The 23,116-nt window shown below is 47.9% G+C and overlaps 1 protein-coding gene across 3 annotated transcripts in view; it reads right to left on the bottom strand.

Moving 5' to 3' along the window:
- Nucleotides 1-4,928: 4,928 nt before the first annotated feature.
- C2CD3 (C2 domain containing 3 centriole elongation regulator) overlaps nt 4,929-23,116 on the bottom strand; it is a 60,768-nt gene continuing 42,580 nt past the window's right edge. For all 3 annotated transcript variants that reach the window (XM_060274029.1, XM_035115747.2, XM_060274028.1), the window contains 4 exons: nt 22,361-22,569; nt 18,583-19,612; nt 16,353-16,464; nt 4,929-7,347 (listed from right to left, as the gene is read on the bottom strand). In XM_060274029.1, coding sequence (XP_060130012.1) covers nt 7,186-7,347; nt 16,353-16,464; nt 18,583-19,612; nt 22,361-22,569 — 1,513 coding nt within the window. In that variant the 3' untranslated portion in view covers nt 4,929-7,185. The remainder of the gene's footprint in view (nt 7,348-16,352; nt 16,465-18,582; nt 19,613-22,360; nt 22,570-23,116) is intronic.

A 23,116-nucleotide genomic window follows, 5' to 3' on the forward strand; every position in this document is an offset into this window, starting at 1 on the left:
GGAGCAGCAGAAAACAATCTTTCTCCCTCCTCCATATGACATCCTTTTATATATTTGAACATGGCTATCATATCACCCCTTAACCTTCTCTTCTCCGGGCTAAACATACCCAGCTCCCTAAGCCGTTCCTCATAAGGCATCGTTTCCAGGCCTTTGACCATTTTTGTTGCCCTTTTCTGGACACGTTCCAGCTTGTCAGTATCCTTCTTGAACTGTGGTGCCCAGAACTGGACACAGTACTCCAGGTGAGGTCTGACCAGAGCAGAATACAGTGGTACTATTACTTCCCTTGATCTAGATGCTATACTCCTATTGATGCAGCCCAGAATTGCATTGGCTTTTTTAGCTGCTGCATCACACTGCTGACTCATGTCAAGTTTGTGGTCTACCAAGACTCCTAGATCCTTTTCACATGTACTGCTCTCAAGCCAGGTGTCACCCATCCTGTATTTGTGCCTTTCACAAATGGTATTTGTGGGGGGTGCGGTACAAAAACCATGTCCCATTAGAGATGCAATGAGGTTGAGATGTTTTGGCCTACAACTCCCATGATCCCTAGCTAAGAGGACCAGTGGTTAGGGATGATGGAAATTGTAGTCCAAAACATCTGGAGGGCCAAAGTTTGGGGGTGCCTGTTCTATCATATGTGGTGGACTTGTAAAAGGGTAAAAAAAAGAGTATTGGGAAATAATTCTTCATGAATGGGAAAAAAAGTTTAAAAGTACTCTCCCCCCCCCAAAAGAAACAGAGTCCTTTTTGTTGGGGCTAATTCAGAGGGAAATTCCCAGATGTCAAAAAAGGTTTCCCAAAAATGGAAAACGAGCGAGGTCACAACCAAAGAAGAATGGCAACTTAAACTGAAGGAATAGGCGCAGCTTGCAGACTTAACATATAGAATAAGAGAACAAGAAGAAAATACATCTCAAGAAGATTGGAAAATGTTTATTGAATATATGGGGGGAAACGATGGTAGCATTAAGATAAATTCAACAGGGTAAACCAGGCATCCCCAAACTCGGCCCTCCAGATGTTTTGGGACTACAACTCCCATCGTCCCTAGCTAACAGGACCAGTGGTCAGGGATGATGGGAGTTGTAGTCCCAAAACATCTGGAGGGCCGAGTTTGGCTATGCTTGGTGTAAATAAGTTTTGACGGATGTAATAATGGAAAACTGAACGGTTTAGTTGATGTAAAATATGCGGGGATTTTATGGTATGCAAAATGAACCATGGAAAGAGAAGGAGGGAGGGAAGCCGTTGATATTTTAAGGTTGTTTAAATGAATATTCTAAAATGTAAAACAGAAAAAAATTACTAAAAAGTATACCCTCCCCCCCCCAAAAGCCCCCAACACAGGAGCCTGGCTTGCAAATGTATCTGCGGAGAGAGTAGGACCCCATTACTGCTTACAACCCCGCTTTTAAGCTTAAAAAGTGATTTAGAGCCCTTACAACAGCCTTGCGAGGTAGGACCCCGTCGTTCCCATTTTACAGATAGCTGTGACCCCTGCACTGCAAGGGGGCACTGGATGGGGCCCTTGCTGCTCTGCAGTTCCAAAAGTCTACACTAGCAAGCTCTTCCAAATAAACAAGTTTTTTTGGGAGGAATCTTCCTGATTTGCTTGCACAAAGTTTACGAGGAGATTAGCAGCAGCAACCGACCCTCCCTGCGTTGATCTCATGTCCTCACTTGACTTGGGGAACTTGTTAAAAGCTTAGCAGAGGGAGGCCAGCTCTCCTACGTAACTTCGCTGACGACTCCGAAGTTTACGTCCCTATCCCACCCCGTTTCCTTGTAAACTGAGGACCTGGTGGTCTGGTCTGGATATCGGTGCATTAAAAATAGATAATGACAAACATCGAGAGGACCTGGAATTTCACCAGGGCCCAGGGCTGACCACCTGTTCTTCTGCTATTTAGAGAAGTGGCTTCGGTGAAATGAGCGAGGGAAATGAGCACTGAGCTGACGGCGACAAACCACCTGAACGACTCAGGGAGCAACTGAGATGATGTGCCCTTTGCACCAAATAGTTCATGTGTGCCACGTGGTGTTTTTTTGGGGGGGGGGCGGGTGTCACATGCTGCAGCTTCTTTAGCAATTAGGGCAAATTGCTTGCAGGCCACTGATTGAGACGTCTTATGGCAGAGGCTTGACTGGCATATGTCAAGAATGCTTTGATGGTGGTTCCTGCTCGGCAGGGGGTTGGACTGGATGGCCCTTGTGGTCTCTTCCAACTCTATGATTCTATGGCTAGTTCATAGGGACGCGGGTGGCGCTGTGGTCTAAACCACAGAGCCTAGGGCTTGCCGATCAGAAGGTTGGCAGTTTGAATCCCCGCGACGGGGTGAGCTCCCGTTGCTCGGTCCCAGCTCCTGCCAACCTAGCAGTTCGAAAGCACGTCAACGCGCAAGTAGATAAACAGGTACCGCTCCAGTGGGAAGGTAAACAGCGTTTCTGTGTGCTGCTCTGGTTTGCCAGAAGCGGCTTTGTCATGCTGGCCACATGACCCGGAAGCTGTACGCCGGCTCCCTCGGACAGTAAAACGAGATGAGCGCCACGACCCCAGAGTCGTCTGCGACTGGACCTAACGTTCAGGGGTCCCTGGCTAGTTCAGGGACATTGTTCAGTTCTGACAGACAGCAGAGCTTGGAGGTGGAACAGCCCTGGGGATTTACCGGGATCTGTTATGCTGGCCCTTACACCGCCTCTGGTTGCAACCTCACGAGGATCAAATCTGCTGCAATTTTGGGTATCTAACACCAACCAAACTTGCTAAAATGTGTAGGACAAGAAGAGTGTCGGAAATGTAAGGATAATGAAGGAAGTTTTTATCACAGGTGGCGGATCCGCAAAGAGGTAAAAGCTTACTGGAAATGATATATAATGAAATAAAAAAATTCCTTCAGTAGCACCTTAAAGACCAACTAAGTTTTTATTTTGGCATGAGCTTTCGTGTGCATGCACACTTCTTCAGATACACTGATCACGAAAGCTCATACCAAAATAAAAACATAGTTGGTCTTTAAGGTGCTACTGAAGGAATCTTTTTATTTTGCTTCGACTCAGACCAACACGGCTACCTACCTGTAACTGATATATAATGAGTTATATATCATTATATATCATTTTGCTAAAACACCAGAAGCTTTCATATTGGGTATGGTGGGGGAAGAGATACCAAAGGGAGATTAAAAACAAAAACAAAAAACGGTTTATGTATGCAACAACTGCAACAAGAATTATTTTAGCCCAAAAATGGAAGCAACAGGAAGTACCAACGAAAGAAGAGTGGCAGATGAAGATGATGGACTTTGCAAAACTAGCGAAGCTGACAGGCAGAATACAAAACTAGCATGATCAAGCATTCGAAAAAGACTGCAAAGTAAATATATACCATATTTGAAAGACCATTGCAAGAAATTAACAACACTAGCAGGGTTGTAATAGGACTTGTAAGGATAGCTGCATTGACCCTTTTATATTTATTTTAAAATTGTGATATCTTAAAAGAGTGAAATGTAAATCGGAAAATGTATAAAATAAATGTATAAAAGCTCAACATCAAAAAAACCAAGATCATAGCCACTGGTCCCATCACCTCCTGGCAAATAGAAGGGGAAGAAATGGAGGCAGTGAGAGATTTTACTTTCTTGGGCTCCTTGATCACTGCAGATGGTGACAGCAGTCACGAAATTAAAAGACGCCTGCTTCTTGGGAGAAAAGTAATGACAAACCTAGACAACATCTTAAAAAGCAGAGGCACCAATTTGCTGACAAAGGTCCGTATAGTTAAAGCTATGGTTTTCCCAGTAGTGATGTATGGAAGTGAGAGCTGGACCATAAAGAAGGCTGATTGCCGAAGAATTGATGCTTTTGAATTATGGTGCTGGAGGAGACTCTTGAGAGTCCCATGGACTGCAAGAAGATCAAACCTATCCATTCTGAAGGAAATCAGCCCTGAGTGCTCACTGGAAGGATAGATCCTGAAGCTGAGGCTCCAATACTTTGGCCACCTCATGAGAAGAGAAGACTCCCTGGAAAAGACCCTGATGTTAGGAAAGATGGAGGGCACTAGGAGAAGGGGACGACAGAGGACGAGATGGTTGGACTGTGTTCTCGAAGCTACGAACATGAGTTTGACCAAACTGTGGGAGGCAGTGGAAGACAGGAGTGCCTGGCGTGCTCTGGTCCATGGGGTCGGACACGACTAAACGACTAAAGTGCAACATTTTGTGTGAATGTGCCCCTTGTCAGAGATACTGATGGATCCTTCCCTCTCTGCCCTCCGCAAACCTCCAGCCCTTCAGAACTGCAGCTGTAATATTTGGCACTGTAGCTGTGCCCCTTTGCCCATCCTTATTAGACCTTCTCCATTAATCCAACATCACATTAAGTGCCTGCATTCTCACTCCCCTCCCCTCCTCTTTGAGCTCAAACAATGGAGCAATTTGAATTTGCTGCCTCATCCGACACAAGGCCGGTTTGCTGTGAAGCTATCAAATATCACGGAGTTCCACAACAAGCCATGCCCCCTTCTCTTGAACTGGATGTCCCAGAAATCTAGCTGGCTGGCAAGCCGAGCCTCAGATCAGCCCCTTCCTGCCTTTTGACGGCAGGGCCATGATCCAAGGAACACGCTTGCAACACTGTTCCCGAGAAAAGGAACAGATAAGCTATTTTGACCATGAGCTTGAGACCATATTTTGCACTCTCCTCTTTCACCCTCATTAAAAAATATAGCAAAATACTCACACCCAGGTGTGTGTGTGTCCAGCAGTGTGGAAAATTAAAACTTGTTGGGTGAGTGTAAGGATCATAACGGAGCTATCTATCTTTTCAGTCCGGCAAGGTCAAAATATTTAACAAAGGGATTAGCTTGCTAGATGAACAGGCCACAGTCCAAATACCCCTTGCTGCAAGCCACGGCAGGGGAGAGATGCTCTTGAGCTCAGATTCTGCTACAGGCACCTGACTGGCCGCTCTGAGAACAGGACTCTGGAATGGATAGGGCCATTGGCCTGATCCAGCAACGGCTCTTCTTATGTAGTCCATCTAGGGTAACTTCAGCACACCAGATGAAAAGCTCCGATGGAACAGGGAACCAACAGAATGTTGAGCCCAGGGATATGTTCTGAGCACCTCAATGGAACTGAGCCGACAGCCCCCTTTCCCTGCTTATTTAGTTTACGCATTATGTTTGGAAGAAGGGAAGGGGAAGAATCATTTTTTTGCTGCTCAGTTGGCAGAGCACAAGACTCTCAGTTCTAGAGTCATGGGTCCGAGCTGCATGTTGGGCAAAATATTCCTGCGTTGCAGGGCTGGACGAGATGACCCTTCGTGGTCCCTTCCAACTCTACGATTCTATGAATTGGGAGTCGGAAATATTTGATGACCGACTGAAAATAACCTTGAATGCGGGGAGGGGAAAAGAGAGCTTTTGAGCCTGGGGGCCACATTCTCTTTTGGACCACCTTCTAAGGGACACCTTCCGGCCGGACCAGAAGCAAAAGTGGGTAATGATTGTAAATTTTAGCATTATACGCCAGGCTATTTTCTACACCCCTCTTCTCTGTCCCCCATTCAGGCGAGTGAGAGGCATTATCAGAGTTCAATGATATATTTCCAGCGAGGCAAAAACACCTGGGTTGTGAAGTATGACCAGTGAGGGGTGTGTGGCCTGGAAAGAGTTTCAAGGGCCAGGTGCAGAGATCTGGAGGACTGGATTCGGCCCCCAGGCCTGAGGTTTCCCACTCCTGACTTAAGTTATCTACTAAGCAGATAACGATCTACCTTCCGCTCACTCCAACATCTGCAGCGCTTCCTAGGTGGTTTCGGTACCAGCATTATATGAAGAACTATTGCACAAAACATCGCTTATTGATGAAACACACTTGAGGTCACAAAAATATAAATGCCGTTTTATTGTTAAAAAAAAAGACAGAGAGACTCGCAAGTCTTTAAAAAACTCTTTACAAATAAATTAGCATGATTTCCATTTAGGGCAGATACTTTTTAAAAAAAACTGACTTAAAATATATATATATATGTAAATATGTGAAGAGATTTGTATCCCCAATATTGCCTGTATTTTAACAAAAAAGTGCAACAATTTTATTTGAATATACACAGTTCTGATGCTGGTGGACAATGTGCACAACCTGCTTTGGGTGTATTGAGCAAAGTTTGCAAATGCAGGGCCTATGCTGGGCAAGTCTCCCATGTTCACAGAGCGTTTCATGACACTCAACAGGAGAGCGCAGCTCCAGCAAGGTTCTGGTCTGAGCCCAGGGTCCTTTGCATTGCCCTTTTGCATGCTGTCAAATGTACCCAGATATACATGAGACCCATAACCCCAGGCTGTGTTCTAAAGGACTGCGAAGGTAAGAAACGCAACATGGCAACTTCCATTGCTCACGCTAGACTCTCAAGTGCTGTCTGCTTCTGCTCGGAAAGGCGTTTCTGTCCTGTTTGGAAAACAACGAAGCAAATTCCGTGGCCTCCAAGCAGGTGAGATGCCACACGAATCCCAGGCCTACAAGGGTGGCACAGTAGCTGCTACCTCTCGGGCTGCCAGGGTGGAAGTCTGACCAGCCCCAGACCTTACCGTAGCTCCTCCCCCACGCCAGCGCTGCCCTCTGGGAAACTGGGCGTCTGGTGCAAGGATAGGAAGGACACCCACGGCAAATCTCCAGAATGGTGCAGGGCCTCTCACATTACTTGGTATGGGGGGGGGGAGCAGCACTGCTGCAAACAGCTCCTGGGGTAAGAACACAGGCTAGGAGAAGGAGCTGAACACAGGAAGGAGTGAGAATGGAACTTTAGCTCTTGGCATAGCTCGGATCCAGAAGGTAGGCAGGGAACTGCCGTTGCCGTTACCTGTAACCTAATTCCTTGGCTTATTTGACTAATGCCATGTGTTCTTCTAGGAGGAATGGACAGGCCTCGTACGGGGCTCAGGAAGAGGGCAGGCTGCATCTCTGGTATACAGTAACAGACGTGTCTCCCGCTTTCACGCCAGGCACAGTTCCTCAAGAATCATTTTTCTCCCGGGGCTCCTTAGGATGCATGCTTGCTACGGCAGCCCAAACGAGCCAGAGGTTTACAGCAAGCCGAAGCCTCCACCTTTCTTGGAAGCTTTGCAGCCTTTGAGCCATCGCTGATGGGCCTCCCTGCCCCCTCGTCCCACTACTGCTTTTTGGAGAACTGGGCTGAAAATATCCGAGCGATCCTTCTCATTTCCTTTTCCGGGAGCTCGTCTGGCGTCAGGCTCGGGTTGTGACGGGCCGGCCTTCGGTTAGGGATTCTTCCGGCAGCAGCAGCAGCAGCAGCAGCGGCGCCACTTCCAGCCTGAAACAGAAAGTGACATTGCACCAACTTCCTCTGCAGACACAGAAACTGCAGATCTTTGTTAATCGTAAGAACAGGTTTTATACATCAGGGACTGATTCCAAAGACTGCTGGTCTGGCCCTTCCTTCCTCCAACCTGCCTGGTGGGATTCCAGGTATGCCCTCTCCCCAGTTTCAGTGGCCCACAGTCTTTAGCTCCTGAGCGCAGAATAAAATGAAACCGTACGCCCCTTTCTTCCTTTTTATCCAAGCCTTCAGGGAAACCTAGGTGTCAAGAGTCCTGTTTGAGCACCCATGGGTGTATATTTTTTTAAATTATTTTCAAGAATGACAATATCTAGGTGCAGAAGAATAAGAGGTTTTTCATTCCTCAGTCAGTAATGGTGACTGCAAATGTTGATGAAGGCAATACAGTGGTACCTCTGGTTAAGAACTTAATTCGTTCCAGAGGTCTGTTCTTAACCTGAATCTGTTCTTAACTTGAGGTTACCACTTTAGCTAACGGGGCCTCCTGCTGCCAACACGCCGCAGAAGCACGATTTCTGTTCTCATCCTGAAGCACAGTTCTTAACCCGAGGTACTATTTCTGGGTTAGCGGAGTCTGTAACCTGAAGTGTTTGTAACCAGAGGTACCACTGTGTGTGTGTGTGTGTGTATTGAATTATGGTGCTGGAGGAGACTCCTGAGAGTCCCATGGACTGCAAGAAGATCAAACCTATCCATTCTTAAGGAAATCAGCCCTGAGTGCTCACTGGAAAGACAGATCGTGAAGCTGAGGCTCCAATACTTTGGCCACCTCATGAGAAGAGAAGAATCCTTGGAAAAGACCCTGATGTAGGGAAAGATTGAGGGCACTAGGAGAAGGGGACGACAGAGGACGAGATGGTTGGACAGTGTTCTCAAAGCTACGAACATGAGTTTGACCAAACTGCGGGAGGCAGTGCAAGACAGGAGTGCCTGGCGTGCTATGGTCCATGGGGTCACGAAGAGTCGGACACGAGTAAACGACTAAACAACAACAACATATATATAGTAACAATAGAACAAATAACTACGTTGAGGTCCAGCTCCGAGGGCCTTCTGGCGTATCCCTCACTGCGAGAAGTAGCAAGGTTAAAAAAAAGGTAAAGGACCCCAGACGGTTAAGTCCAGTCAAAGGCAACTCTGGGGTGCAGCTCTCATCTCACTTCAGGCCAAGGGAGCTGGCGTGAAGTAAAGTTACAGGGAACCAGACAGAGGGCCTCCTCAGTGGTGGTGCCTGCCCTGTGGAACACCCTCCCATCAGATGTCAGGTAAACAACTATATGACTTTTAGAAAACACCCGAAGGCAGCCCTGTACAGGGATGTTGGTGTTTTATTGTTTTTTAAAATAAGTCAGACGAGCAGCTTATAAATAATAAAAAATTTATTATTATTATTATTATTATTATTGACACACACACACACCCTTCTGCCACAAGACCCCTCCTGCCCTTGAGCACCCATGTTTGGTGATCTTAGTCACCAATTCTGAACACTGCAACCGGTCCTGAGCTGTTGCTAAAAGGATGAGTTCAAAATCCAAAACAGATGACACTTGCATCATTTTTAAACGCCTGTTACATATCTGTATCTATCTGTATGCTTAACTTTGAGTCACATAAACGTTGGTGCTGCTCTCAAGCAGCTCGCTCGCGCTCTCCCCGCTATCTTCCAAGGCGAGGGGTTGCTGTTGCAACAGTTGAGAACGCTGAGGTTGCAGATCTTGCAGCCAGCTGCAGCCGGCCTGGGGCTCTGACCTCTGTACAGCTTTAGTCAGCAAGCAATGCCAGGGTACAGAAAACGAGAAATGTGAACTCGGGCGTCGCCTATAGCCTCCTCTGCCACAGGGTTTGCCCACCTTTCCAACTTAACATGCCCGAGAGTGGCTTAGCGTGTTTCCTGTTTCAACACCAGGCCTGTGAATTCAGGTTGATCGGAGCTGACGGGATCCGGCTTGGTATTCAAGAACACTCGCCTCCTCTTTCTGGGTCACTTAGAGATAAGTCAGCTGGCTGCTCTCCAGCCCAGGCAGCTGCCTAATGCTGTAAGGCATTCACAAACGCACACACAACGTAACCGGCTGCACATAAATGGTACTCTTCAATGTATATTACACAATATCATACGTTTATCTCATACATAATCAGCATGTAAAGATCGACGAAGTAAATAAAAGTCCCAATAAACCAGTTCATCACAAAGTTCCACCCGAGATTGAGCAATTCCAAATTAGAGCTGTATCTAATCCACATATGCCTCTGTGTACTGTAGTCAAAAGTCCCCAAAAGTCCCAATGGGAGCTTACTGCAGTTCCAACACAAGGATTTCCGGAATAATCATCCTGTTTCTCCCACCTGGGCTTCATCAGTGGTACATGTTTCATAGAATCATGGAATCATAGAATCATAGAGTTGGAAGAGACCACAAGGGCCATCCAGTCCAACCCCCTGCCAAGCAGGAAACACCATCAAAGCATTCTTGACATATGCCTGTCAAGCCTCTGCTTAAAGACCCCCAAAGAAGGAGACTCCACCACACTCCTTGGTAGCAAATTCCACTGCCAAACAGCTCTTACTGTCAGGAAGTTCTTCCTAATGTTTAGGTGGAATCTTCTTTCTTGTAGCTTGAATCCATTGCTCCGTGTCCGCTTCTCTGGAGCAGCAGAAAACAACCTTTCTCCCTCCTCTATATGGCATTCTTTTACATATTGGAACATGGCTATCATATCACCCCTTAACCTTCTCTTCTCCAGGCTAAACATACCCAGCTCCCTAAGCCGTTCCTCATAAGGCATTGTTTCCAGGCCTTTGACCATTTTGGCTGCCCTCTTCTGGACACGTTCCAGCTTGTCAGTATCCTTCTTGAACTGCGGTGCCCAGAACTGGACACAGTACTCCAGGTGAGGTCTGACCAGAGCAGAATACAGTGGTACTATTACTTCCCTAGATCTAGATGCTATACTCCTATTGATGCAGCCCAGAACTGCATTGGCTTTTTTAGCTGCTGCATCACATATAATGTGTATCGAGATTATAGCTATCATGACATAGTGGTTGCTTGCAAGCTCCCATTGGGACTCTTTGGGCCTTTTGACTACACAGAGGCATATGGGGATTAGATACAGCTCTAATTTATGAAAGAACTGGTTTATTGGGACTTTTATTTACTTTGTCGATCTTTACATGCTGATTATGTATGAGAAAAACTTTTGATATTGTGTGTAATATACATTGAAGAGTACCATTTATGTGCAGCTGGTTACGTTGTGTGTGTTTGTGAATGTATTTCACATAACCAAGGTTTGGTGTTGGTTTGCTAATGCTGTAAGGCAGCAATTCATAGCAGCCCTACGGGCTTTATAATAGGGAGACTCACAGAATGCGAGCGTTGGAAGGGACCCAAAGGGTCATCTAGTCTAACCCCATGCAATGCAATCGCAGCCAAGGAATCTCTCGAGTAAGCTTTGCAATGCAAGTGTGGGAAAGGCCAAAATTGAAGCCCCTTGCAGCAGAAAGCATCTTAAACTTGCAACATTTAGGGGGGTCTATAAAACCACGGATGCCTCCAGGCAAAGCCAACTTTACAAGCCAGAAATCAAGAGTTGCATGATTCCATCTGTGCGATAATTTTCATTTTTAGTGACTGAGCATAAACTAGGAGCTTTATCCCAAAGGGAAAGAAGTTGAATCAGATCAGCTGAAGAGTTCAAGAATGAAGGCTCTATAGCAGCCACTGCAACATGGTGCCCTCCAGATGTTTTGGACTACAATTCCCATCCGGCTGAAGTTGATGTGAGTTGTAGTCCAAAACACGCGGAGGGCACCAGGTGGACAGACGAGGCTCTTCAGCAGGGTGTCCTAAATTTGGGTCTCCATTTTTTGGGGACTACAACTCCCAGCACCCCTAGCTAGCAGGGCCAGTGACAATGGGAACTGTAGTCCCCCAAAAAACCTGGATGCATCCTGATCTACAGTAACAAAGCAACAGGCAGCAAGATCCACCGAGGGCTTTCTCGGTGGTGGCGCCCTCCCTGTGGAATGTCCTCCCATCAGATGTCAAAGAAAAAAAACAGCTACCGGATTTTTAGAAGACATCTGGAGGCAACCCTCTTTAGGGAGGCTTTTAATGTTTAATAGATTATTTTATTTCTTTTTTTCTGTTGTAAGCCGCCCAGAGTGGCTGGGGAAACCCAGCCAGATGGGCGGCGTATAAATAATAAATAATAATAATAATTATAATTATTAGATCTGTGCAGGGCCAAATCTTCCTTGCGGGACAGGGAACACACGACACGGCTGCCTTGTTCTGGAGCTCACCTCACCCCACAGTGCAGCTGCTGCTCAACCTCTGCACTCATTTCATCTGTGAATGGCACCAGCTAATGAAGATCACCCAAAATTCGCCATGGCACCAGATGGTTGCTTTCCCCAGCAACTTCAGTTTCCAGCAACTCCACCCTTTTTTTGGGAAGAACATCCTCACTGCATAGTTTTCAGGGCACCTTTTGCGCTCACGTTGTGTTTACGCCATCCCTTGCCAGGGAAAAGCGCTTGGGCAGGTTCAGCTCAGGGCATGTGTGCAAACACCAGCTATCACCTCCCGCGCCTGGCTCATCCTTTTTTCTACAGGGCTTGCTGCCAAATACAGTCATACAGGGACTCCGCGGCTTTTAAACCTTGGGGGGCCACGAGGACTCTTTGCAACTGGTCCAGCGCCCGGGGAGTCAGGGCTGTTGGTCCATTTGCAGAGCAACCTGCTTTGCACGGCAAGAGGTCCCTGGCTGAATTCCTGACAGCATCTCCAGGGCTGGGAAAGACCTTGGGGAGAGCCAAGGCAAAGAAAGCAATAAGGGGCAATGCATCAGATGGGGTGGGGGTAAAGAAGTAGAAAAAAATCACCCATCTGCTTAGCTCTAAATGCACACCCTAAACAACTGACTTTAACTATGTCAATTGTTTAGGGTGTGCATTTAGAGCTAAGCAGATGGATGATTTAACTATGGAATTCCCTTTCTGCACTCAGCTCTCACCTATGGCTCATACCTTGGTTCTCAAATGCTTTGGTTTTCAAACTCTGAAATCCCGGAAATAAGTGTTCCAGTTTTCGAACGTTTTTTGGAAGCCGATCGTCAGATGCGGTTGTCGGCTATTGTTCATGGGGCGCTTGCACCAATCAGAAGCTGCACCTTGGTTTTTTGAACATTTCGGAAGTCAAGCGGACTTCCGGAACGGATTACGTTTGGCGCTTTTGTTTTTGCTATTTATTTTGCGTTTTTGTTTTTGGGGCTTTTTCGGTTAATTTGTTTTTGTGACTGTGTGGAACCCAGTTCAGCTACTGATTTTATTGATTGTGTGACTGCGGAAATGGATAAAAGACCCCCATCCAATCAATGACTATCATCAGTGCAGGGAAGAAAAAAAATTAAATTTTCATTTTTATCATCTACATTATTTATTTTATAGTACAGTACATTGATTATTGCTTTCATTTTATGGATCAATGGTCTCGATAGATAGTAAAATTCATGTTAAATTGCTGTTTTTGGCGTTGTTTTAAAAGTCTGGAACGTATTAATTCGTTTTGCATTACTTTCTATGGGAAAGCATGCTTTGGTTTTGGAACAGACTTCTGGAAAGGATTAAGTTTGAGAACCAAGGCACCACTGTAGAAGCTGTCAGAATGTGACAACAGCCACATCCTGGGAACAACTTCAAGTGGCTGGCTAAACCAGCTGGTGGAATTAGAACTTGAGTATATATATCCTTTTGAGGATAATTCCATGGCTGCCCCATTCAATATCAGATCCTGCTCATTTTATCAGGCTCACAAGGTTCTGCCTCCAGTTTTATCCAAGCAAGATGTTCCCTCTTTTGCAGAAGTTCTTTATAGAGTTCCCCCGCCACTCACCTCCATAGGCCATAGGGTAGCGGGGAATGAACCCATTAAACTTGCTTTGACCTATCATAACTACAAGAACTTTCCTGGTGAAACTTACACCAGCTCCCTGGATTTATGGGGACGGTGTAAACAACATTTAGAGACCAGGCTATAAAAAACCCAAACACCTGACACTTTAAGGAAACTTCTTCCAAAGAAGCCAGCATTCCCTTTAGAAGCAACCAGTTTGCAAGAAGTACATTTGTGCACTTATAAATTAGCAACCAAATGTATTTTGATGTATTATTTATGCACACCAATCCCTCCCAAGATTTTTAGTGCTCTCTCAGCTTTAACAGCCCATCTCCGGCCTTCTTGCTCAGCAGCTTTTAGCCGTAAGCTCATTTGTTAAGCCGACGTCTCCTGCCAATTCCTGAAAATTCAGCAGCAGGGCATGAGCTTCTGCAAGTCCCTGCCCCCATTTCATTCACTGATCTCTGAACCACAGACCTCTCGGCTCTAGATTCAACCCCCGTTCATGCCTGTGTGAATACACCAGAAACCCGCCCCACAGCAGTGATGACAGCTGCCTGCATTTGTGCAAAGGAGTGAGTTGTGTGGAATTAATTCAGATCCACTTTTCAGGGCCATCACAACTCAACAGGCTGATTCAGGGCACAATCCAAATCTCTGGCCAATGGCTGGGGCTTGATGGAGTGGATTAGTCGCCGTTGTATCGACTGTATTGCAGTTTGCAGCGGCTAGAACTGAAAGGGGGTGAGGAGAGAAGAGGGAAGGAAGTGCCTCTTTGCTGTGCCAGCATCCAGGCTGGTAAAGAAGCCTGGATTAGGTCCATTAGCAGCAAAATGACGGCAGCACAGCTGTCTTAGGATCTTCCAGATCCAGTGCTGGCCTAGTCCCATCCCCTTAACACTCCGGGGAGATCCTGCTGGCGACCTCCGTCTCATCCAAATTCCTTCCAGCATGGTGGTGGACTGGGGGGTGGTGGTGGTCCTGAACTGCTGTGTTAGATCCCGTAAACAGAGTTTTAAACATCCTCTGCCCACTTTCTCCACCCCACATCAGCACAGAATCTTCTGGGTCAAGAAAAAAACCCCAACTTGTGCAACTTACAAATTATGCCAATCAAAAACAAAAAGAACCAAGTGCCCTGCGGAATCAGATTTAGGGCCCACCAGCATTTGGCTTCCTCTAGTGGTTTGGTCACAGGCCTCCAGGAAGCAGGGGAAGGAAAGCCACAGGCCTCCCTGTTGCAATTTCTCAGCACCTGGCATTCAAGAAATACTGGCTGCCTCTGAGCACAAAGGTTCTACCTAACTGTCCTGGGTCAACAACCGTTAATGGCAACCTATTTGCACTTAATTTGCTAACTGTGAATAACTCCTCCTTTTTTCTGTTAATGGGAAGGGGCACCTCTTGGAAATCCTTCTTCCACTCAACCCTGCTTCCGACTCTCATCTCGCATTATTGGCCAAGGGAGCCGGCGTTTGTCCACAGTTTTTCTGGGTCATGTGGCCAGCATGACAAAGCCGCTTCTGGCAAACCAGAGCAGTGCACGGAAACGGCGTTTACCTTCCCGCGGTACCGGTACCTATTTATCTACTTGCACTTTGATGTGCTTTCGGACTGCTAGGCTGGCAGGAGCTGGGACCGAGCAACGGGAGCTCACCCCATCGCAGGGATTCAAACCGCCGACCTTCTGATCGGCAAGCCCTAGGCTCTGTGGTGCAACCCACAGCACCACCTGTGTCCCGGGTATATATACACTGGGTACCATCTTCAAGGTATTTATGGCTAAAAGCTTGCTTTCTTAGAAATATCCTCTGGATGCTGGGCCTGGCACTAGACTCCAGGATTGTGAGGACAGTATTCCTGCGTGCACACAACTCTATCTGTGGGCCCCCCAATGCCTCTGACTCTGCAAAGCCCTTTCCCTTGCCAGGCCCAGCCTGCCCAATTGTACTTGAAAGTCCTAGTTATTGGCATCCGTCCACCTCGAGAGACAACGTAGTGCGCCTCCGGGGTGAAGTCAAACCACTGAGGAATCACAGCGCCTGGTGTGGCTGCAGAGACCAGTAACTTCTAACTGCTGCCTCATGCAATGTTTTCGTGACTTCCCTGGGGTACAAGCCTGGGCAGTGTGTCTGGAGGTCCTGGGCTGCCCTGATGACAAGACCCCCCCCCTCTGTCTTGCTGATGTGGTCCAAAGGAAAGCAGATCAATGCATTTGGCACCAGGTTGGCTGTGGGAGTTGCCAGAAGGAGGCGTACAAGGCCTCAGGGTCTCCACCCTGGATCTGTGTAGCGTTTACTCAGCCTTTTCTTCTCCCAAAGATATCCCACAAGGCAGTGGGTAACTGGCTCTATTCGTGGTTCGTATCACTATAATCTATGGACCACAGCAATGGACCCAAGTCCTCTCCCCCCCCTTTCTTTTTAGTTGGGGCAGGGCCATGGTTCCTCTACCCCCTTTCCATGTAAAGCCACCACATATCTAGGTGAACGACATTAATAATAATATTGTAATAATTTATTATTTATGCCCTGCCCATCTGGCTGGGTTTCCCCAGCCACTCTGGGCGGTTTCCAACAAAAGATTAAAAATACATTAAAACATGAGTCATTAAAAAACTTCACTGAACAGGGCTGCCTTCAGATGTTTTCTAAAAGTCAGATAGTTGTTTATTTCCTTGACATCTGATGGGAAGGCGTTCCACAGGGCGGGCGCCACCACCAAGAAGGCCCTCTGCCTGGTTCCCTGTAACCTCACTTCTCGCAATGAGGGAACCACCAGAAGGCCCTCGGTGCTGGACCTCAGTGTCTGGGCTGAGCAATGGGGGAGGAGACACTCCTTCAGGTATACTGGGCCGAGGCCGTTTGGGGCTTTCAAGGTTAGCACCAACACTTTGAATTGTGCTCGGAAACGTACCGGGAGCCAATGAAGCTCTTTCAGGACCGGTGTTATATGGTCCTGGTGGCCATCCCATAAAATTCAAGGGGAAAACAAACAAATCGCTCAGCCTTCTGCCTAGGCTTCTGCTTGAAGGAAAGGCTGGGGAGAAAGCACAAGAGGCCATTCTACTTACTTTAACAGCAGCAGCAGCCGGTGGAGAAGGAGAAGTGATGCTGAGCAGCCGCATGGAGGCTTCCAGATGCTGTGGTGGAAGGAAGAAGTTGGGGACGACCACGGGGTCAGATCTGCAAGGCAGAGTTAAGGAAGAGACTCTGGAAGCAGGTTAGAACTCCTGCTGGTGCCGCACTGGAACAAATTCCTCTGCAAGCCCTCCTGGGAAAAGGCAGAGGCTGCGTAGCTCCTGCATCTGCTGCTCTGGGTCTGTTGGTGCAAGGTGTCCACTTTGTGTGCATGTCCACAGCAATACCTTCTGCAAAAAAAACCCTTTTTGGGGTGGATAGGTGGAGAACAATACTGGGGGTGGCCATTCTTACACACAGTGCGACTCTCATCTCAAGCAGACTGCTGGGCAGTTTCTGACAACCTGGGGAAGTGCTGGCACCTCTCTTTGTAAGACTAAACTTCCTTTCTTACCCGAGAGGCCAACGTATCTTCTGCCTCTGCGCACAAGAGTGCTATGCCTCCAATTTTAGCAGACAGCAAGATGCTGCCTTGTAGCAGCTCAGGCTATGTGCCCATCTAGCCGAGTACAGTGGTACCTTGGTTCTCGAACGGCTTGGCTTCAGCTCCTCAACGCCACAAACCCGGAAGTGTTCCAGTTTGCGAACGTTTTTTGGAATCCGAACATCCGACGCGGCTTCCGATTGACTGCAGGAAGCTCCTGCAGTCAATCGGAAGCCACACCTTGGTTCTCGAACCTTTTCGGGAGTCGAAGAGAGACTCCCAAAATGGATTAAGTTCAAGAACTAAGGTACCCCTGTATTGTATAACTGTTGGTGAGTTCACCCCCCAGGTTTTCCCCCTGTTGCCTGCTACCCCAAACTTTTTATGTCTGGAAGGGCAGGGGTTGAGTTGGGGGTGGGGTTTCCACCTGCAAAGTGAGTGCTCTAGCAATGATCTACAGTGCCTCTCCAAACCATTTTTCTGGTGAAGACCTCTGTGCAACTCACTTTAAGCTGGGTCTTTAGAAGCCAGGATTGTGTGCTGCCCAGATAGCATTTCTTCACTATCTCAGGTTCTGTGTCCGAGATCATTTTAAATGGAAATGAGGGTTGCTCCTCCACTGACCTATGGGCCCTTCATCTTGCGTACCCCTAGATGCCGAATCTGGCTTAACAGGAAGAGCCAAAATGTGGCATCATCATCATCCCAATCTATTTCCCCCGCTAGAAATCAGTGTGGTAACAAAAATCTGCACCACCTTGACATTAGCTTCCTGTGAAGGCAAGTTATGGAAATCTTTAAGATCTCAGCAGTGAGAAGGCTCACTGTCGGGGAATCTTAATGTTACTGGAGTGATGTCCCGGGGTTGCATGCACTAATCCCAATCCAGTTACATCCTGCGGTCATTTGGCTGCATGGGGCTATTTTATCACTTGCAATGCTGAGGGCACATGTGGCGCTGCTTCAACAAAACGTTAAAATTTAACTTATATAAGGTGGAAGAATCATCTTCTGTTACGCAACGCCTCCTCCCAGAGAACACAAAATAAAAACAGGTAAGTGGAACGGACAGGCGCCGCCACCCATAACGAACAATCACTGTACCTTGTTCTTGACTGATCACAGACGAAGCTTTTTTTGCAAGGAGGCAAAGCAAGGTTAGCCAGCAACTTAAAGCACAAGCTTCAAGCTGGGCCTGTAGGGCAAATGCTACCTAGATTCTGATCCCCATCTAATGTGGGGCAGAGGTTGCAGCCAGCCCTAACACCGAATTTTGCTCCGTGAAACCTTTTCATGTATAGAAGCTGTGTCTGCCACAGCTTGCCCTGTTTTCTGCCTTCCCCAACTTGTTGCCAACCAGATGTCTTCAACTGGCTGAGGCTGATGGGAGGTGGAGTCCAAGACATCTGGAGGGTACAAAGGTTTTTTTTTGAGGGGTGGTGGTGAAGGCTGCATGTTAGGCGGCAAAGAAGAAACCTGGTCACCGAGCTGCAGTTTCTGAATGGAGGCAACACTTCTGGGCAACATGGCTAGCAGCCCCCTCCTTTTGAAAAGCCACTTCTGCTCTTAGATAACCCCCGTCAGGCTGCATGGCATTGAGGGCCTTGGACGCGACCTGCCTGTTCACGCTGGCCACAGCCAAAGCTGGACCAAGAGAAAGGAACAGACTTCCTGGGAGAGTTTCGCTGTTTATTTGAAGCCCAGGGGGCTAGCTCAGTTAGCCGGGTGGAAAAGGATACAGGACTACACTGGGCTTCAGAGGCTTCTCCGACTCCTCTGGTGAGTTTTCATGGCTCTCGTCAGAGCAGCTTCCAGAATGCTGTGCAGCTCCCACCGTCCCAAGGCAAGCCTCTTCGCTCAAACGCCTTCCTTCCTCACCTCGGGGGCCGCCCTCTAAGCCCAGCCTGCCCTCTCTCGTCTCTGGAACACAGTGCTTAGCTGCTGCAGAGTCCCCATCACCACCACCACCACCGTCACATGGAATAAACGGTTCCCCTTCCTCTATCTTGCCCCCAATTTCCTGCGCTCTTCCCCCATCTTCCCTTTGCTCTTCTTCTGCAGCCCCATCCTTTGTTTGGCTCAAGGCTGAGATGGGAGCAGGCGGCAACGGCTCTTCCAGACTACCCTCGAGGTCCCGCCTCCTCACATGTTCGTCATCTTTGTCTTCTCTCAAGGGGCTGTTACTGGATCTGGCGCTGCTGGGCATGCTCTGAGGGTCGTCTTGGGTGAGGCTGGACACGGGGCTGCTTCTGACGCTGCCTTCTTTCAGCGAAGGTTCAGCAGTCCCTGCAAGCTGATCAGCGCCCATCATGATCGCAGGATCATGCTCTGGTTCAGAGACAAGGCTGGACCAAGGGCTGGTTCTGTCCGTCATGGTGGTGATTTCATTCAGCGTTCTTGGTTCTATGACGTCCTCCTCATACTCTTCCTCTTCCTCCTCCTCACTGTGAGACTGTGCAGCGCCTTCGCCTTTCTGGGTAAAGCAAGCAGGTGAGGGGTGGCTGCTTTGGGAATTGGCTTGGCCAAGGAATTTGAACAGCATGCCTACCCCGTAAGGGGATTCGCCAAGAGGGAGCGAAGGCTCTTTGTCGACACAGGTACTTGAAGGTTCGCTCCTCGGGTGGCCTTTGGGAACCTCAGCCCTGGCAGCATCTTCTGTCTTGTGAAGACCACCCTTGCCGAGGGAGGCAACAGCGCTTGAACACTGGCTGCCATCCACACAGGCACCCACAGATCCTTCGGCATTCTTCCCCATGTTGTTCTGCAGGTCTGTAGGAAGGAAAACAGATTCAGGGCGTTGCTAAAAATGAACCAACACCAATGGGGGAAAAAGGCCAGGGTTCCAGTATTCAAGCAGAGGCCAATAATGCCATGGCTGTTTCTGCAGTGCTAAAGCACGAGGAATGGAGTGGAATAATGATTTTTGTGTAGCTGGGTGATGCATCTAGCCCAGCGCAGGTGTGACACAGGCTTCCTTGGAAGTTAGGAGCTGGGCTTGTGAATCAGGATCCAGCCTCAGGGGTGCAGAACATCTCCCACTCCCATTTTTGGACTAGCATTACATCACTGTTTACCTCTCCTAAATTTTGAGTAGCTGGAGCATGAGCTAGAGCTCACCCACCCTTAGTAGTGGAATGCACACACCCTGCTTACAATTTTCTGCAGAGCCACTCTTCTGGCAATGCCTCTCGATTATAAAAGAGGCAACTCCAGAGCACCGAGTCTTGGGCTACTCTTCCTAGAGAGGCTCGCCTGACATTACTTTACCATCTTTTTCACAGCAGGATAATACTAAAAAGAAATAGACATATATCTCTATGGCTAACACCATTAGCATTTTTTTTTTACCCTCACTGGATATTATTTAAGGTCATTATTTCAGTCTCTGCAGCTGATCTGTTTTTGAGCTGTTATAGGAGAGCTGAACTCTGTTGATGGGGTTAACCAGACAGGTGAAGTCCAAGACCTTCAAATCTTCACCAAGTACTGTTTCATTTTGCTTTCTATGAACCCCCCCCCCCCGATGCCCTTCATTTCAAGGGATTTTTGTTTTCCATTACCCCTCATGTAGCAGGCTTTTCTCCCACATACACAGCTGAGAGGTATGAACCAACGAAGAACAAGGGTCATTAGGGCTCTGGAAGGGGGCTTTAATAAGGCAAGTCCCTTGCAAAAGTGGCAGTACTTTCACTAACTGTTTGCTTGTCTGTTTGTCTGTTTGTTTGTTTGTGTGTGTGTGTGTCTGTACACAGTGAGCCACAAAGGAGTCTGCTTCCTACACTGATACCTTGCTTGTCAAACGTAATCCGTTCTGGGAGTCCGATTGACTCCTGGAAGGGTTCAAAAACCAAGGCACGGCTTCTGATTGGCTGCAGAAGCTTTCTGCAGCCAATCGGAAGCCGCAGAAGCCACGTCAGAGGTTCAGCTTCCGAAAAACGTTTGCAAACCAAACCGGAAAACTCACTTCCAGGTTTGCAGCGTTCGGGAACCAAAACGTCTGAGTACCAAGGCGTTTGACAACCAAGGTATAAGAGTACCTTGCTCAGAAATGTCTGCACTTACTGGAAGGTGCACTCCAGGATTTCAGACAGGGAGCCTTTTCCCAGCCCTGCCTCGAGATGATGCAGACTGAACCTGGGACCTCCTGCATGCAAAACAGAGGCTCACCCCAATGAACTGCAGCCCTCCCTGGATTGCATTAAGCCTATGAATATTAAGCCACACCATCCAGTCAACACAAAATGCATGACACTTAGTTCAATCCCTACTTTTGTTGACTTGCTCCTGGGGAGCGAGAGGGAGGCTTATTTTTCACAGTTATGAACTCTGTGCCTTGCCTGATAGTGGGCAGGCTGTGTCCAAAGAAAGAAGCCAGTCAAACCCTTTACGTACATATACTGGGCACAGAAAGAAAAAACAAGATGTTGCAGTGAAAAGGAAATGAAGCGCAGCATCACTCGTTTTCTGTAAAAGAGGAAGACAAACTCTGGTTGCCTAGGAAATGGCCCTGCAATATTGTGCCACCTGATCTACGTCACAACTGAATGAGAAGGAGGAAAGTATCTTGTTTAGTTACTAGGTGAAGCCTCATTTCCTCTGAGCATTAGAAAATTGGCACCCATCCAGTTGAGGGCAAGATTAAAAGGAAAACAAAAAGGTCACTGGAAAAAGAAAGCCCTCAGAGAGAGATCTGGGGACAAGATGTGATGGTAACATGTTGTGGGAACAAAAGCAGGAAACAGTAAGGGAAAGAGCATCAGGGTTGCTTGAGGTGTAACTTTGTTCCAACATAGGGGCTCATTCCTGAGTTCGGAAAAATCAGCAAGTGAAGCAGTCTTGAGAGAGGGTTTTAGAGAAGACCACTTAACTAAAAAAAACCAAGCCATCTCGCAATGATTGTGGAGGAGAAAGAAACAAGTGGAAAGGCAGAGAAACAGGAGCAAAGGGTCTGGGGATCAAAGTGGTTGTAGCAAATGGCAAGGAAGGTTTTGCCAACTTCCCCCACACACACCTTCTCAGGTTTGTTTCTGAATGGGACAATACGTTCCATTTCATTTTTCGTTTCACTTTGTATACCGCCTTTCTATATCACTATACATAAGGCAGTTTACAAGCTGAAGACACAACAAAATAGGCAACGTAAGTGGATAAGGCAGGAAGATGGGGACAGGAGGAGGAGCAGCTGAGTCGTGCTTCCTGTTCCCCATGTGCTGTTCCATTTCATTTGAAACCAACCTTGCGCACCCTGCCCAGGTGCCCCATACGTTTTCACTGGGCTTGGCAGAGCTTCACCCTGCACAGATTCATCTATCAATGTACTCCTTTGCCCTCCCTGTCTCTGTCCCTCCTCTGAGCCTTCTGCCAGGCTTATCCATTTGCCTGAAGTGGTCTCCTCCTCTCTGCCTGTCAAGTCGCATCCTCCCCTCCTCCCCAACCAAGGCATTGTGAGGAGCGCTGGCTGAATGGCTCTGAGAATGGGTGCTCCCGCCACTGCCACCCCCAATTCCGACATCTCACCAGCAATCAGGCTGCTGACTTGAGAAACCAGGTGACTGGATTTCTCCAGCAGGTGGCGTCCTTCCGAATCTGCCTCCATGGAGGCGGGGCTTTGGTGACTGGCACCCAGGTCATCCGTGTTTCTCCGTGGAGAACCCAAGTCGGGATGAGGTCTGGTGAGCTTTTGACCGAAGTACCTCTGAATCTCATCCAGCTCACTCAGGTTTTTCCTGGAAGGGAAGTCAGAGAGGAAGCAGAGCCCTATCATATAAGGCTTACCTTCCAAGTCCCGGACTGCAGAATCCGGGACCGGCAGCCGTGTGACACCGGAAGTTGCGTCGACATAACTTCCGGTGTTGCTTTGCCCTTCTATGGGCACCCAAAATGGCCACCACCGGCTTCAAAAGTAGCTTCTACGCATGACCGGAAGTGCGTTGACGCAACTTCCGGTGTCGCCCCACCCATCTATGGGCACCCAAATGGCCGCCGCCGACACTGGAAGTTGTATCTATGCACTTCCGGTCATGTGTAGATGCGACTTTTTAAGCCGGCGGCGGCCATTTTTGGTGCCCATAGAAGGGCATATCAGGAAAAAAAATGGCCGCCGGCAGGAGAAAATAACGGAGAAAAACGGGAGATGAAGTGATACGGGGGACCACCGGGAAAAGGTAAGTAAAAACGGGGGTTTCCCGGGGAAAACGGGAGACTTGGCAGCTATGATATAAGGGCCTTATGTGCAGCAATGGATAAGCAGGTGCAGGTCAAAATCCATTTTAT

This window comes from Zootoca vivipara, chromosome 4, assembly GCF_963506605.1.
Source record: "Zootoca vivipara chromosome 4, rZooViv1.1, whole genome shotgun sequence".
Classification (NCBI taxonomy): Eukaryota; Metazoa; Chordata; class Lepidosauria; order Squamata; family Lacertidae; genus Zootoca; species Zootoca vivipara.